Source organism: Arachis duranensis, chromosome 4, assembly GCF_000817695.3.
Source record: "Arachis duranensis cultivar V14167 chromosome 4, aradu.V14167.gnm2.J7QH, whole genome shotgun sequence".
In the NCBI taxonomy this organism is placed as follows: domain Eukaryota; kingdom Viridiplantae; phylum Streptophyta; class Magnoliopsida; order Fabales; family Fabaceae; genus Arachis; species Arachis duranensis.
In genome coordinates this window covers 104,624,486-104,639,645 of record NC_029775.3, presented here as the reverse complement: position 1 = coordinate 104,639,645, position 15,160 = coordinate 104,624,486, and the positions used below count along the sequence as shown (strand labels likewise).

The window sequence follows — 15,160 nt, the reverse complement described above, 5'->3', positions numbered from 1 at the left end:
GCAAGGTCGTGCTACTCTGTTTCATGGTGCTTTGAAAGCTCCTTGTCCCCCTCTTGCTTAGGATCTACTCTGGTTTGCTGTGTGAATGCCTCCTGTGTAAATGATTCTGATAATTCATCCATAGAAGGTGATGGGGACTTCTGGATTGAATCCTTTGAAACTAAGTGTTGCATGTGGGGTATGCCTCTTTTGTGTCTTACTGGGTGCTGTGCTTTGTTGACCGTTGTGCTATGTTTTTGTCTTCAGTTAAAGTTTTCCTTTGAGAATTTTTGATTTGCCATGCTTTGATAAATTGTGCCAAGTATGCATTGATTGAAATCGGTATGCTTCTCTGGTTTCTAAATAGTGTTTCATGTCCCTGATTTTCATAATTTGAGTAGTTATGTAGCATAGTTCACTGTTATTGTAAATCATTTGGGACTGCTTTTGATATTTGTATGAGGCAGATTAGTTGCTGTGTTTGGAGTTGTGTAGTAATTAAATTGGTAAATCTGTTATTTGAGCCATGTTACAGCTTCTTGTTAAATAAAGTTTAAAGCTTCAATATCCACTTATTAATAGGCTATGTTAATGTTATTAATATAGATGAATTGGAGGGGGATTGTAGAATTTCTCACACAGCTTTGGGGTGTGATAGTTCTGAGTTTAGTGTTCCAATTGAATTGGGTTGGGCTTGGTAAGATGATTTTGTTGCTGCTCACAATGTATGTGCCGAGACATGCTTTAAAGATTAAGGGGAATTTGAGTACAACTCCCAACTATAATTTATTCTGCTTAACTGCAAAATTTGTTTTTTGATATTTTTGACTGCTGAATTTTATTGATTCCGTCCATATTTTAGACACCTTTTTGTTTATGGTTCCTGGAATTGAGAATTCGATTGTTTGGTATTGCTCTATATGTATACTGGTTCTATGTCTTGCTGCTGAGTTTGACAAATATTCTCAATTACTTACAGCTATGTTTCCTTCTTGAATGGAATTTTATTTTTCAAAATAATTCATAGAAAATTAGGGTCGTGATTTGTTTAACTGACTGACGAGTGTAAGGCTGAATATGATGACGAGAAAAGTCTTGGGAAACATTAAACATATGTTAGAAGAGTTTTTAGAAAAAACTTGAGTGTCTATTTCACCGTGTGTCCCCCATTCCCCCGTCCCTTTAGAGGTCAGAGATCATCACAGAGTCTACCCATCCTTATGTCATTCACCCCCACTCTCTTAGGACATAGCTTTCATTTCCCAGCCTTGGGGGTGTGCTCCACCGCTCCTTCTCCTCAACACCTTGCCTCCCGTTAGGAAATATTTATCATTGCCCACCCTTCATTTCTCAAATTATGTGGTGTTTCTGGGGTCAATTACTCAATTTTGTTGCGTATTGGTTTACGACCACGTAAGGACCTGATTCGTTAGCTGAAATGTTAACTCGGTGTTAACTGGCTGCATGTTTTGAATTCGTTTTCTGTTTGCCTTGAATAAAAAATGTGACACTTCTACTGAGCTTCAAATTTTCATTACTGGCCATAATTTCATGTGCTGTTTGTTGATTCCGAAAGTTCATAAGCGGAGGAGGTACTTAGATATAAACATGGGAATGGTTGATGTCGTTTATTGAGTTGCTTTTCAATTTCAGCATTCTTTTTAAATAGCAGTAGGTTCCGTTAAAATTAATTTATCCACTTTGATGTGGTCTGTTAAATTGCTATGGAATTTCTGATACTGAAATATTCGTTTCTAACATTAGTTAGTTCTATTGCAGGGAGGTGTTGTTTGAGCTAGGAGGCTTTGAGATTGTGAGGGGGGTATTCATCTCCTTGGCCCCCCCATACACACCCCACCCAGATGTGAGTTCCACTAGTAGTTGCACACATCTTCGCGCACACACACGTCTGACGCAGCCAAAGAACATGCAGTTTTATTCTCAGAAAACTAACAACGTTATTAATTCTGATATCTCTTCATTTTGTATAGCTCGTCAATACCTCCTCCATGATTGCATCACTGAGAGCTGTGGGAAACAAAGCCCCTAGGAGTTGGTACTTTCCATATGACTTTGCCACTGCTGTCCTATGCGATGCTCCAATAGAAGAAATACAGCAGAAGTACGAAGGGCGCTGGATGCCCAAGACGAGAGACTTGGAACATGTAAGCGTCTCGTTTATTATGTTAGTCATGTCATCACCACTAGAGAGAAGAAATGTCTGTATTACTGGCTAACCGATGCTGCCTGTTGTTTCGCTGCCTTTCACACATGTTTGTTACAGGTATTTGTCCCAATTTGGGAACCCGCAGACACCTGGTACTTGATGCTGTTGGATGTTAAGGCCTCAAAAATATATGCTTTGGACGTCAGCAGGTCTCCGGAATCCATTGTGCGAAGGGAATCAAACATGAACAAAATTGTGAGAAATGTTAAACCTACTCATGTTTTAGTTGTCACATTTTTCGTTTCATCCAACAGCCTTGACGACTTAACAATTTTTCTTTCAAGCTGCTTGCTTTGGGGAAGATGTTCATCCAGAGTCGGAATATCGTTAACTTTCGCCACACATCACCTGACCCCTCAAATTGGGGGAACTTCATCTACCCGGACGGTCTGCCGAAAGACCTGCAGAGGTTCGTCCTTTGTAGTTATTTTTAAATACTGAATATTTTTTCCAGCTGAAATTTACATAGTTTCCTGAAAATCCATCATGCTAACCCCAATTTATGTAGTGCTGAGTCCGGCCTATGGTGCTTATCATGGCTGCAACACAAAGGGGGCTTCTCCACAAAAATATTCCGCCACATCGTATGTTCCCCACGTTCCTCTTGGACTTACTTATTTGCTTAATCCATGTTCTTACATGACTGCCTTCATATTACCTTTGCCAGCACATTCTTGCCAATACTTGTTCCCTGGTATTGTATTTGTAACCAACGTCTTTTATGAAACTGTTACCGGGAAACTTTGATGAAGTGCGAATGAGAGCTGCGTTACACGTGGTGCAGTCTGACATCAACCGGCATCGTGCTTTCGTTCAAAGCAAGGCAGAAGTTGTTTGGCAAGGAATCACAACTTCCCATCAGAAGGAGACCTTCAACAATGAAGGCATGTGATGGATTCATGTCCCCTAAAATCCTTTTGAATCAAATGCCCTGTGCTGCTTTTGTCAGTCAGTGGTTTGTCGTTGTCTAGGTTATTGGCAGTAGTGCTTATAATTTTTTTGGGTAACATATGTAGTAGTAAGTTTGCATGCACGCAATGACAACTTATTCTGGTGCATTTTAACTAGTCATGACAACTTGAATATGCCTTTTTGGAGCAACTAAACCATGGCCACCCATGTGTCCAGTGAGTGGCCTAATTTTAGTTGCCTTAGCTAGGGAGCACAGACATCCCCTCTCCTTTGCTGAATGTTTCTGTTTGATATGTATAATGCTACATCTATTTACACGTTTTGGAGATACAACATCGAAGATTTCTTCATGTTTTACTGATCTGTCTATCCAATCTTCCTATGTACTACTTTTCCATCAATTCATTTTTATAATAGTAATTTGAAATGCAGGTAGATGGGCTCAAACCCCATACCCTCATCTAAATCGTTACACGTCTAATCCCTGAATGTCTCTTTCATAGATGCAACGTGATTCACCTTTCGAGTAAATTAAGTGTTGAACACTTACCCCAGATTCAAAACAATACATGCTGTTGAAGGTCTTCAAACTACACTTGCGTATACAGTAAAGATGCTAGGAGATTGATTCCTGTGTTTTATCTACAACCCCTCCAATTGGTGGGTCAAATTCGTTTAAGCCATAGAGGCTGTCTCTTAAAGAAATAGAAATATAGAACAAGTTTCATCCATACGACATTAACCATGATGGATTTCTACTAGTTTAGTTGCTGCGAATAGTACAGAATATCAGTCCATCTCCACAATCCCTCACTTTACTCATCATGCACCTAACAACAACTACAAACAAAATGACAAATACTGTTCCCGACTCAACTAGTTGCTGGCCACACAGACTATAGTGGCCTAACTTGCAACCACACGCACTTGTCAGGCAACACATCATGCATCGTGCAAAGGGGTTGAAGTTACATGCACGGTCCTCCTTCGACTCTTACTTTGCTTGTCGTTGCCGGACACCTATGAAAGACATGCAAATGAAGGACACTCCATCAATAAATCTCAACAATAGTACATGCATGTCATACATGTAAATATGGTTTCATGTGAAGATAATATCTAAAATGCATTATGCGAAGTGATATATTTGACTAAATTAATAAAAATCACAGTGTTACCATCATCACTAACATGAACAAAGTTAAGCTGCCAACCAAATTTTTCATTCCCACACAACTTCATCTGGTACAAGTCAAATTTAGAATAACTTCTTCTCTTACTAAAAAAAGGCATTTCACCTTTTAAACAACATTTTCTGATTTTGACATGTACAGATTTTTGTGACAACCATTCATTGGAGTAAATTGCTGAATTTTGTTTATGGTCTTAATTGTTGAAAAGCAAAACCTGCAGTAGTTCAAAACCAAACTAACTCTCACCTTCGATAGAATGATACACTCAAAATTGATCTATTCCACCAACTCATTCCCTTGGCTTTATTTTCATAATGTAACAGAATAGGTACAAAGGAATTTCATTAAAGGACAATTTCAAAGATGAGAAAGTACACAAAATAGCTAATTACCTCTATTTCACTCAATTCTTAATTAATCTAACGAATACAACGCCACGAGGAAGCATAACTGAAACTTTTCAAATCAGTTTAACTTAATGCATACATTGCACACTATGTGGAACATACAGGTTTAGGGTAGGAGACCCTAACCAGTTGCTGCCTACATACAAGCCTGTATTAAAGCGCAGGTTTATTCTATGTGCTATCTCATATCACCTCCTATGTGGATTTTGCAAACATTTTGCAAACTTCATTAATAAATCTCAACATTAGTACAACCATGTCAAACGAGTCAGTCTCATTTAGTTAATTTATAAACCCACTTCCTAATTCATCAAGAAAGTCAGATTTGCCAGGTGAACACAAACCTTTTCAACTAATTTCGTAATTTAATCACACAAATAACTCAACTAAGTCTTCTGCAACTAATTATTAAATCAGAGGCTATAGCACAATGGCACCCATGTAAATTTCCTGTTACACCCCTACACATGACTAACCCGCTTCATAGAGCCAAAACCCCTTTCACTTGCATACAGCACAACTTAACACACAAAATTTTGCAAAAAAAAAAATATTCATTTACACGTACGTACCGTGCCATGGCTCTGTGAATCATCCCGCCCTAAAGCACCTTCAGCGAGGTCCTGGGTACACACCGGCTGGCTACATGGACCACTCGGGCAACGGGTTCGACGATGGCCCACTACTCAACAGTTGCTGCACTTACGCCTCTTTATGCCCCTACAACCAAAAGGCTCTTGCGCACGCCCTGTTCCCTTAGTCCGAACTGCAACAGGATCACGCACTCCATCTTGGCCACCGGCGGCACTCCCTTGGGCAGCGGTCCCAACACCATTCTTCATCTCCAACACATAAGTTTCCTCAACTATCCTATCCAAGCAGCTCTTGAAATCACTCTCTCGCATACACGCAACTCTTGCCAACCGCTTACAATGCTGCAGGAAAGCACCCATGCGGCTCCTATATACCTCATTCGCTTCACCCGGTTCATTCATGATGGAAGGGCCCTCGATCTCAACTTTGGCTGTCTTCGACCACCGTTGCAACACCAGGCTTTTTGGAAGATAACCTATGTCTAACTGGACCAACACTGCAAGTATGTGAACGCAAGGTAGTCCGAACGACTCCATCCTCATACAACTACAAAAAAAGGAATCCGTCCCAAAGTGGTGGGCAACAGTCCACCTGGATTGCGGCCTGCGATACTTTTGTGTCACATAAACTGTCCGATCCTCCAATTTCTTGCACTCCACGATAGTAACCCGAACACTACTTTTTAGGGCCTCTCTAAAACGCAAGAATATTTCCCTCGTGTAGTTCACTGCACCAGACTTCTCTAGCTCCGGAAACTGAGTTTGAAGAACCGGGCTCCCGTACAACGACCTAAAGTCAAGCTCTTCCTCATTATCTCTCAAGAATTCAACACACCGTTGGAAGTTCGTCACGAAATCCAATATTCCATATCGCCTCTCCACAAACCTCCCCATCTTTGCATGCAGTGACTCACATCGTGATGTCGTCCTCAAGCCAGCATAAAAGCAACCGCGTATGTAAGCGGTAGCCCATGCCATCTTCTTCGTGTATAAATCCTTTACCCACTCTACTTCCCTAACAAGACACTCATCCATCATTGCCTCCCATTGCCTTTCAAACTCCTCCACCTCCACGTCGGCAAGCATGCAATTTCTAAGCAGAGTTGTGAATCGAGGCTTGCACACATTCACAGTTGCATTTTTTAGTAGGTGCCACGCACAGAGCCTGTGATGAGCTTCTGGAAACACTTCCTGAATGGCAAACCGCATTGACTTGTCCCCATCAGTGATGACTGCCTTCGGTGCTTTCCCCCCCATGCACTCTAAAAACTTGCTCAACACCCACACATACGATGCTTGTGTTTCGGAAGACACCATGGCTGCGCCAAAGACACATGTCTGGTTATGGTGGTTCACCCCGGAGAACACTATCACTGGCAAATTGTACTTGTTTCGCCCGTAAGTCGCATCAAATGCCAAAACATCACCAAATAACTTATAATCATCCTGACTACGCCCGTCGCTCCAAAACAGATCACACATATTTTGCTCAGCCCCAACCTGGTACTGCCAATACATATTATCATCTCTCCTTGCACAAACATTGAAATACTGTAACGCGGCATTCACATCGCCGCTTTGCATTGCTCGTTGCCGCCTAACGACATTATACATATCTCTCTTTGTGAACGGAACTAGGTTAAAACCCCCAGCCTGGGCGGCAATAGACTCGTAAATTTTGGGAATTGAAATTCCAACCTGCCTCAAACTCTCCATGTGGGCTCTATCAACATCGGATATTTTCCTATATGCTGGCAGGTATGACACAAACTTTGCCGGGAGAAGGTCGTGGTTATGCTCATCAACAAAACGAGACACATACCAATTGTTGCTCTCGGCTTTCTGCTTTATCCTCATCTCTGCCTGACATCCACATCGAGTAACAACCTTGTGCTCCCTCTTTCGATCCTGCATCTCAAGCCATTTTCTATCTCTGAATCCTTCTCTGTTGCACAAATACGTGTATCGCACGATTTCACCCTTCCTATTCTTTAGTTTCTTTCCTTGACGCATCGCAAAACCCTTTGCTCGACTATATTGCTCATAAAAACGACACGCCTCATCCGGGTTTGCGAACTCCATCTCCAATATCTGTGCACGACCAAACACTACATGTTCAGCACTGCCGTTCTGTTCACCGTCCTCTTCATTGGGTGATTCTTCCCCCAACTCTTCTTCCTCTGTTTCCATCCCAATGTCCAGTAGTGATTCCTGCACAGATAAAGGCTCATCGGTTACGGTTACCGCTCACAGTGTTAAATTACAACTCAAGAAAAATTCAGCAAAATATAAATCAATCCCATTCTTACCGTTGCATCGATATCTCCAGTATCGCCGAATCCATCAAAATTCTCTTCCCCAGAAGCATCCAGTCCAGGGATCGTTCTGCTACAAGAAGACATTGCAGCATAAAACGCTCTGCCTCTGCTAATACAACTTCCCCAAGAAATCTATTACTTGTAAAACCCTTCACCAAAACTACAGCAAATCAAGAAAGCATATTGTTAGTATCCAACCGCAAAGAAGAACAACCACATACCACGTAACTAACACCACTGCCAAGACTCCCAACTTAAACGTGCGAAACATAAACTAACAAACACTCTCTTCCACACTCACACTACAAAGAACCTTGCATAAGCAACATCAATCCCAACCCAATAATCCTTAAACAAAACTATCCCCAACTACCGCCACCTAAGGCTACGCAACACAGTTACTAAGAAACATCACATGCTGCCATTATCATTATGACAAAATTACATTGTCAAACAATCAACCTCATCTTTATTCTTAAACAAAGACTTCATGCTTCCAAAGATAAACCCACCAACCAAAACACCAAACCCAGACCATTCACACTACTCACACTCGTGCGCCCATCCCCCCATACATTTGCCCAGCAAGTCCCGACATATACAACATAAATTCTCAAACTTGGTGAGCAGACTCTAGGCAACAGATTAATTACCTCCACTTTAACCAGCAACCTAATGTCGCCTTCCCTCAGATCTGCCATTCCTTCTTCAACACATCTTCCTCGTTGTTCCAATTTCCCAACCTTTAGCCTGCACACCGCTGCCCGCTAACACGCACCGTATGGAGTCCCTCACGCATCAACAACCCACCTCTGGTCCAGCATGACCCCCCTCTCACTCTATTTCACCATCTCTAACTTTAGTGCTACACAAGTATTCAAAAAACTTTTTGTTACTGGGCATAAAAAGGGTTAGGGCCCAAGCCCCCAAAGCTGCTTTACGAGTACCCTTTAAGAAGCCACACATCTTTTCTACATTTACAGCTGGTCATTAATGTCATTCCATATCCATTTTCAAGGTTATATTTGACTTTTTGCTTTTCACTAACAAACAAAATTCAAAAAGACTACTTGTTCGTACCCTGAATTTCATGTTCCCCACTTTTGAACCGGAACATGGGATAACTTTCCTAATAGTTAATACTATAGGGTAACAGTGTTGTTTCTAGGAAGACTAGCAACATATAGGATAATTCGGAACTACTTTCAACTGATTTTCTTATTTTCCAAACATTTTTGCTTAATTATGCTTGGAAATTGGAATCTTCTTACGCTTTCAATTCAAAAAATACAAGCCAACCAAAACCATAGATTTAGATTTACAACAATAATAGTTTTGGAAAGATTTGGTAAGGTTCACCCAATATAAGTATTGATGCATCTTTCTAACCCATACTCCAAAAAATCTTCCTAATAGAACATGACAAAGAAAATATTAGAAAAGAAAGTAAAGGTGTTTAACACACTGTAAATATTAAAAAACATTCAAGATTTTTTATATCTAGAAATTAGGACTTGGAAGATTTATCAGTTTCCATAATATATACATAATCATCTAGTTCTTCTAAGATTGGCAAACACCTAAACAAGATAGTAGGATACACTGATAAAAGTCATAAAACTAATTCTATAAAGTGGAAAAACCTAAGTTAATGACGACCAATTAAGATAAAGTCATTATCATCAAGAACCTGAACATCTTTGTCTCCAATAAAGTGCTCTCGACCGATTCCCTTCACCAAATTGACAAATTCCATCCGCTTCTTCAAAGGGAGAGGTACATATGGTAACCTGAAAACCGGCCGAGCAACTCCGAGTTGAGCAAGAGCTGTGTTCAAACCGATGGGGTTTGGCTCGCAAAAAAGCCATTCAACAAGAGGCATGAGCTTAGAATTCAGCGCCGGATTCTCACCACCAATTATGAGTTCTCGCATTAAACCGGGAACCAGGTTGCTTGCGACAGATATCACTCCTGTCGCTCCGTAACCCCATCTAGCATCATGGCATTGGTCATCATTCCCGCTCCACACAACAATGCCATTATCTGTATATTGTTTGATCCTGTCATTTCCCATACATTCCTTGACACCGGCTAAACTCGCACTCTGTGCTAAGGTTTGAATCACCTGTGGAGGAATGTCTTGACTGGTCCTTGAAGGCACATTGTATATGATGGTAGGGCCCATCGGAAGCACGGTATTGAAATGAGAAATCAAACCATTCAAGGAAGTTTTGCCGTAGTAAGGGTTTATGTGAAGGGCAGCGTGCATCCCAACAGCAAAACCCTGCTCTGTGGCATGGATTGCTTCCCTTGTTGAGTTGCTTCCGGTGTTTCCTATAACCTTGATTTTCACTCCGAAACAGTTGACTGTGTGCCCAATAAGCATTATGTGTTCATCCCAGCTCATTAATTGGCCTTCTCCAGTTGTACCACCAACAATGACACCTTCAACTCCATTTTCAATCTGCAAATTTACTAAGGTATCATATGCTTCAAGATCAAAGCGACCATCGGGTAGGTATGGTGTCTTAATGGCAGTTATCAATCTCAGACGTTTTACGTCATCTGTGGAAGTCCTATAAATACAAATATACAATGCATAAAATACTTCACACCATGAAAAAGCATCTATGAAGCTATGCTTGTAAAGATTCTTAAGACGAAATTTTTAGAAAAGAATTTGCAAAAGTTGGCTAACATGTCTGAAACTATAAACTAAACTAGCCATACAAACAGGAATTCATGTAGTGGGAAAACCATGTCAGCAATTTAGTTCAAGTTTAAAAAGTGAATGTATAGCTTGTTTCTTAAATCAGTATAAAACTGCTGTGCAGATCAACGACATAATCCTAGTAAACTATATCTTGAAGCGAATAATAATAAAGGGAAAAACATATGCAAACCAAGTTAAAACAGCAAGCAGGTGAGAGAACACTGCATCACAAAGCAGAATAGAAAATCAACTTTTGTCCTCCGAGAATCAAACTCAGTGAATGTATACATTCTATAGTTCCCACCTAAAGAATGCAAATACAATAAAAAAGATCATCTAGCAAAATGAAAACATGATTTGGCGCATGACATTCGTTATAAAAACCCACCTGTTCTTAGCCTCAAAGCTACGCATAGGAAGGTGGAAACTGGATGTCAAAGCTGCTTGAGTAGGCTTCCAATGCAACTTCCTGGTTCATATAGACAAACATTTTAGTGTTTAAAAGAAAAGGATTAACGACAAAATGCTGGAATCTTTCCACCGTTCAATTGGCACCAATTCACCCTTCTCAAACCAAAATTGTAAAAGTGTATATATTCAGTTCAAAATAGAGTAATGGATACACATCATCAATTCCATCATAAAACATTCGTTTACTTCTTTTCCTTATATCAAGAAAAAAGCAGTCTTGTCCATGAAGAACTTGGAAAAATAGATATAGATAACTAGAGTTAGAACTCAGAACTGTTCAGCAATGTTTTTGGTCAAAACTCAAAATCCACATATTACAGAGAAGACCAAGCAAGTCTCAATTATTAGTATCTTATTATTATGCTATAAGAAGGGGAGTCTTGGAGCAATGGTTGAGTTATCTCAAGGTCACAGATTCAAGCCATGGAAACAGCCACTGATGTAATTATCAGTTGGGCGTCTCCCTTTCTCGGACCCTGCGTTAACGCAGGATGCTTGTGTACCGGGCCGACTTTGTTTTATACTTTTATCATTATTATGCTATAAATCATACAGAGTGGTTTTCCAAATTAAAAGAAAAAACAACGTTGACCAAGGCCAAGATGACAATGAACAAACCCACAAAACCACACCTACAGTTTATTCATCATGTATTATAAGAACTAACTAAAATGGAGCGATGAACAACCTCATGAAGCAATGACATAAGCTATAATCCATGCATGCATTTAATCAAAATAAGTACTTAAGACATGAAAAAATAAAATACAATTATAATACATCATTGACCATAGAATTCGTGTTTCTATTTTATGATTTCCCAACCAAATTTCTAAAAAAGAACACGCAGGGAAAAAACAAAAGAACCTCGAGAAACAAACATCAAGTCAAGATACAAAAAAAAAAAATTGTATCCCTATCACTACATATACACACAAACAGAAAAAAAAAAGAGCATAATTCGACGGAATAATAATGACAAAATCAATAATAATATGGAAGTTATAAAATGGAACCTGGTGTTGGTGGTATGGCCATGGAGCGGAAAAGCGGTTGCTCTGAAGGAGAGAGTGGTGGAGGTCTTCAAGAGGGCCATGAGAATGTTAAGCAAAACGACGTCGTTTGAAGCGTGTGAGTGAAATAAATGTTGATGAAAGTGGAAGAAATGGCAGTAGTTGCAAAGACAATTTCCTGCTTTCCACTTTCCGTGTTTGTTTAATAAAGTTAGTGTGTTCTCAGACGCAGTCATCCAACCGAACCCACAGATAACCTAATAAGTAATAACAGCCTTCACGCGATCATGCCAGTTCTAATTTTAATATTTATTTTTTATTAAAATAATATTATAATTTTAAAATGATATTAATTTTATTTTATCAATTAATTTAATACATATTTAATTTTAAATTAATTTATTTTTTGAAAGAATCAAAAAGTATACTAAAAAAATCTATTAAAAAAACTCTAAGTTATTAGTCACTTGTTGTCTTTAAATTTTTGGAAAAATTTTAAAATTATCTTAAATATTTATCGTATTAGTAAAAAAAACAAAAATGTCACCTTTTCAAAACTAATGAGTCAAGTATAGCTTTTTTATATTATTATAATTAATTTATTGGTGCGAATTTGAATTCAAACAAGATTTTAATATGTGATTAAATTAAGATAGAATGAAAGACTTCTTACTTTTTTGACATAAATTTGTTTGGAGTAATTTAAATAAAGATGCTTAAAATATTTTTTTTAAGATAATTTTTAATAATTAAAATTTAATACATATAATCGATTGAATTATGTTATTTTTATTAAAATTAGGCCAAATAAATTAATTTGACCAAAAAAATAGTGAATCAAATCTTAAATCGATCTAAATTAATATTATTTTTTTATAAAAAATGACTACAAAATTTTTATTATAAAAAATGACTAAAATATTTTTATTATAAAATCTAGTAATAGCATTAATTACAAAATAAATTAACAATCAAACAACATCAACAATCATAAAATTAATAATAACATAAATTAAAAAATAAAAAAAAAGAACTCATGTATATATTCTTCAAAAATTATAAAAAAGAAAAAAAAAAAGAAAGAACAAAATACAGAGGAAGAGAAAGAAGCCTTGGTCACCTCCATCACACACTAGTCTTTTTTTTATTACTGTAACAAAATTATTACAAGTCTAACTTTAACTCTGTCTAAATCACTATCATCCACTATCTCCAACTATTTTCTAACTATTTTCTTTCTATCTGAACCCTCTGTTCTTTTATATATATATATATATATATATACTTAAACAACTCACTAGCAACAATTCAGCAACAGCAACAACCACAATAAATCAATAGAAGTTTGAGATTAAACAACAATCATTATCACAGCGTCAAATCCAAAATTAGCAACAACAAAAATTATACGATTACAAATTAGTAATTACAATGAAATAACAACACACATTAAATAACAACAAAATCAATTGCAACAAAAAAATTTTCAAAAACAAACCAATTTTTTATTTTTAAATAAATCAGAAATTCAACGAAAGAGGAAAAGAATAGAATGGAGTTGCAGCACGACGAAGAGGCAGAATGGAGAGACAACACTACAGAAGGCAGAAAGAAGGCATGATGCTGCAAGGAGGAAGAATGTAAGCCGACGCTGCGAGGAGATAGAACTAGGAGGCACGGTGCAACACGAGGAGAAGAAAGACTGGAAATACAACACTACAAAGAGGCTGAACGAAGGCTAAAGTTTGGTTTATCGATTTTTTTATCAAACCAATTTGTCTGGTCTAATTTGAGAAAAATAACACAATTTAATTGATTATATGTTAAAAAATGTCTTTACAAAAAACATTTTAAACGGTTTTAAACGTATTTATCTGAGTAACTCTCTTAACTATCTTAAACGTACGGAATAAATTATTGTTAGTGAAAATTTTAAAATATTTTAAAATTTTAAATTTTGTGATTTTTAATAAAAATCTTCTGCTAAATTAACCCTTATATTTGTTTGGTTCTCATAGAGTTACATATTAAATTCAATTTAGTTATACGCATATATTAAGGAAAAATTAGCGTAACTTAAAGAAATTAAAACTGGTCTCTCTATCTAGGCTTTGGTGAATGATTCGGTGGAATTTTAATCAAGCTTTCGACTTTTTCCAACATCTTGCTGCGACCACCGACCATGTTAATTGTTTTCTAAGGGTTCAAATTCTTAGACAAGTTCGTTACAACCAACCAAACCTTGAGTTATAAACATGAAAATTCGAAATATTTCTACTAACAAAGTTTAATTTCTTTGTTCTTAGTAAGTTATTTTTTAAAAATAATTGTAATTTGTATTTTTTTTAAAGAGTATATTAGCATTTGTTCAAGATCATCGAAGTTAATTAAATTTTTGTTAAGATTACTTAAAATAAATATTATTAAAATGTTTTCAATAAATATAGTATAAAAATATTGCAAATTTTAGATTTTTTACTTTTAATAACAAATTTCAAAATTCTCGAACTTTTTAAGTTTTCGGTTCCTTTAAAACTCAACAATAATATAATATCATAATAATATTACTATATTGAAATTTATTTTTGAATTGATGTTTTTTCAATTACTAATTACTCTCTTATTTCAACTAACTCTTATTCCATAATACATATTAATTCATTTCATTTGTTATCTAATTTTTTACTAAAATGATTTTAAATGTAATTATTTCAAAAATATTATCCCAAAAAATCACAAGATAAAGGGTTTTTTACTATACCATGGCAGCATAAGAATATATTAAAATAGAAAAAAATTTGGTAACAAAAAATTTTAAGGCATAATTAGCCAAAATTTTCCGTAATTTATTGTATTTACATCACTTAATAACAGTTTCGTTTTTTCCGGAAATATTTGGTAACCAAAGAAAATCAGCAAAAATCATTCATAACTTGCTTTATTTAGTATTTATTAATTGTTGCGACAATTAATGAATGCTAAATAAGGCAAGTTCTGGCTTTTTTTTATCCCACTCTCTTATCATTTCACTTATCATATTCTTATCAACTCCACTTATTAATGATATTAATTATAATATCATATTCTTTATTATTAGGCATTCTTATAATCAATATTTAATATTTTATTTTATAATTTAATTTTTATATTCAAGAATACATTAAATAATAATAATAATAATAATAATAATAATAATAATAATAATAATAATAATAATAATAATAATAGACGTGATAATATACATTAATTGAGTTAATTACACTTGATTTTTTATTTCCCTTAAAGCATTTAATATCAATCAGTGGAGATACGAAAGAATCATTAATTCTTTGTT

At 36.5% G+C, this 15,160-nt stretch overlaps 2 protein-coding genes across 2 annotated transcripts; both read right to left on the bottom strand.

Moving 5' to 3' along the window:
* Positions 1-5,404: 5,404 nt before the first annotated feature.
* Positions 5,405-7,713, bottom strand: LOC107485446 (protein FAR1-RELATED SEQUENCE 5-like). Its single transcript, XM_052260649.1, has 2 exons — positions 7,621-7,713; positions 5,405-7,522 (listed from the first exon to the last, which is right to left on the bottom strand). The coding sequence occupies exons 1-2, from the start codon at positions 7,711-7,713 to the stop codon at positions 5,405-5,407; spliced, it is 2,211 nt and encodes a 736-aa protein (XP_052116609.1).
* Positions 7,714-9,100: 1,387 nt separating this feature from the next.
* On the bottom strand, positions 9,101-12,072 carry LOC107485510 (4-hydroxy-tetrahydrodipicolinate synthase, chloroplastic). The gene is made up of 3 exons (XM_016106043.3): positions 11,830-12,072; positions 10,731-10,811; positions 9,101-10,205 (listed from the first exon to the last, which is right to left on the bottom strand). The coding sequence occupies exons 1-3, from the start codon at positions 12,060-12,062 to the stop codon at positions 9,278-9,280; spliced, it is 1,242 nt and encodes a 413-aa protein (XP_015961529.1). The 5' UTR covers positions 12,063-12,072; the 3' UTR covers positions 9,101-9,277.
* Between the last annotated feature and the right edge of the window lie 3,088 nt (positions 12,073-15,160).

Excerpts from the sequence above, each read along its gene's own strand:
- LOC107485446 (XM_052260649.1), bottom strand. The coding sequence starts at position 7,713 with ATGTCTTCTTGTAGCAGAACGATCCCTGGACTGGATGCTTCTGGGGAA. Across the intron at positions 7,523-7,620 it reads CTGGAGATATCGATGCAACG|GAATCACTACTGGACATTGG; the intron begins GTAAGAATGGGA and ends TTATCTGTGCAG.
- LOC107485510 (XM_016106043.3), bottom strand. The coding sequence starts at position 12,062 with ATGACTGCGTCTGAGAACACACTAACTTTATTAAACAAACACGGAAAG. Across the intron at positions 10,812-11,829 it reads GGCCATACCACCAACACCAG|GAAGTTGCATTGGAAGCCTA; the intron begins GTTCCATTTTAT and ends TATATGAACCAG. Across the intron at positions 10,206-10,730 it reads AGCTTTGAGGCTAAGAACAG|GACTTCCACAGATGACGTAA; the intron begins GTGGGTTTTTAT and ends TTGTATTTATAG.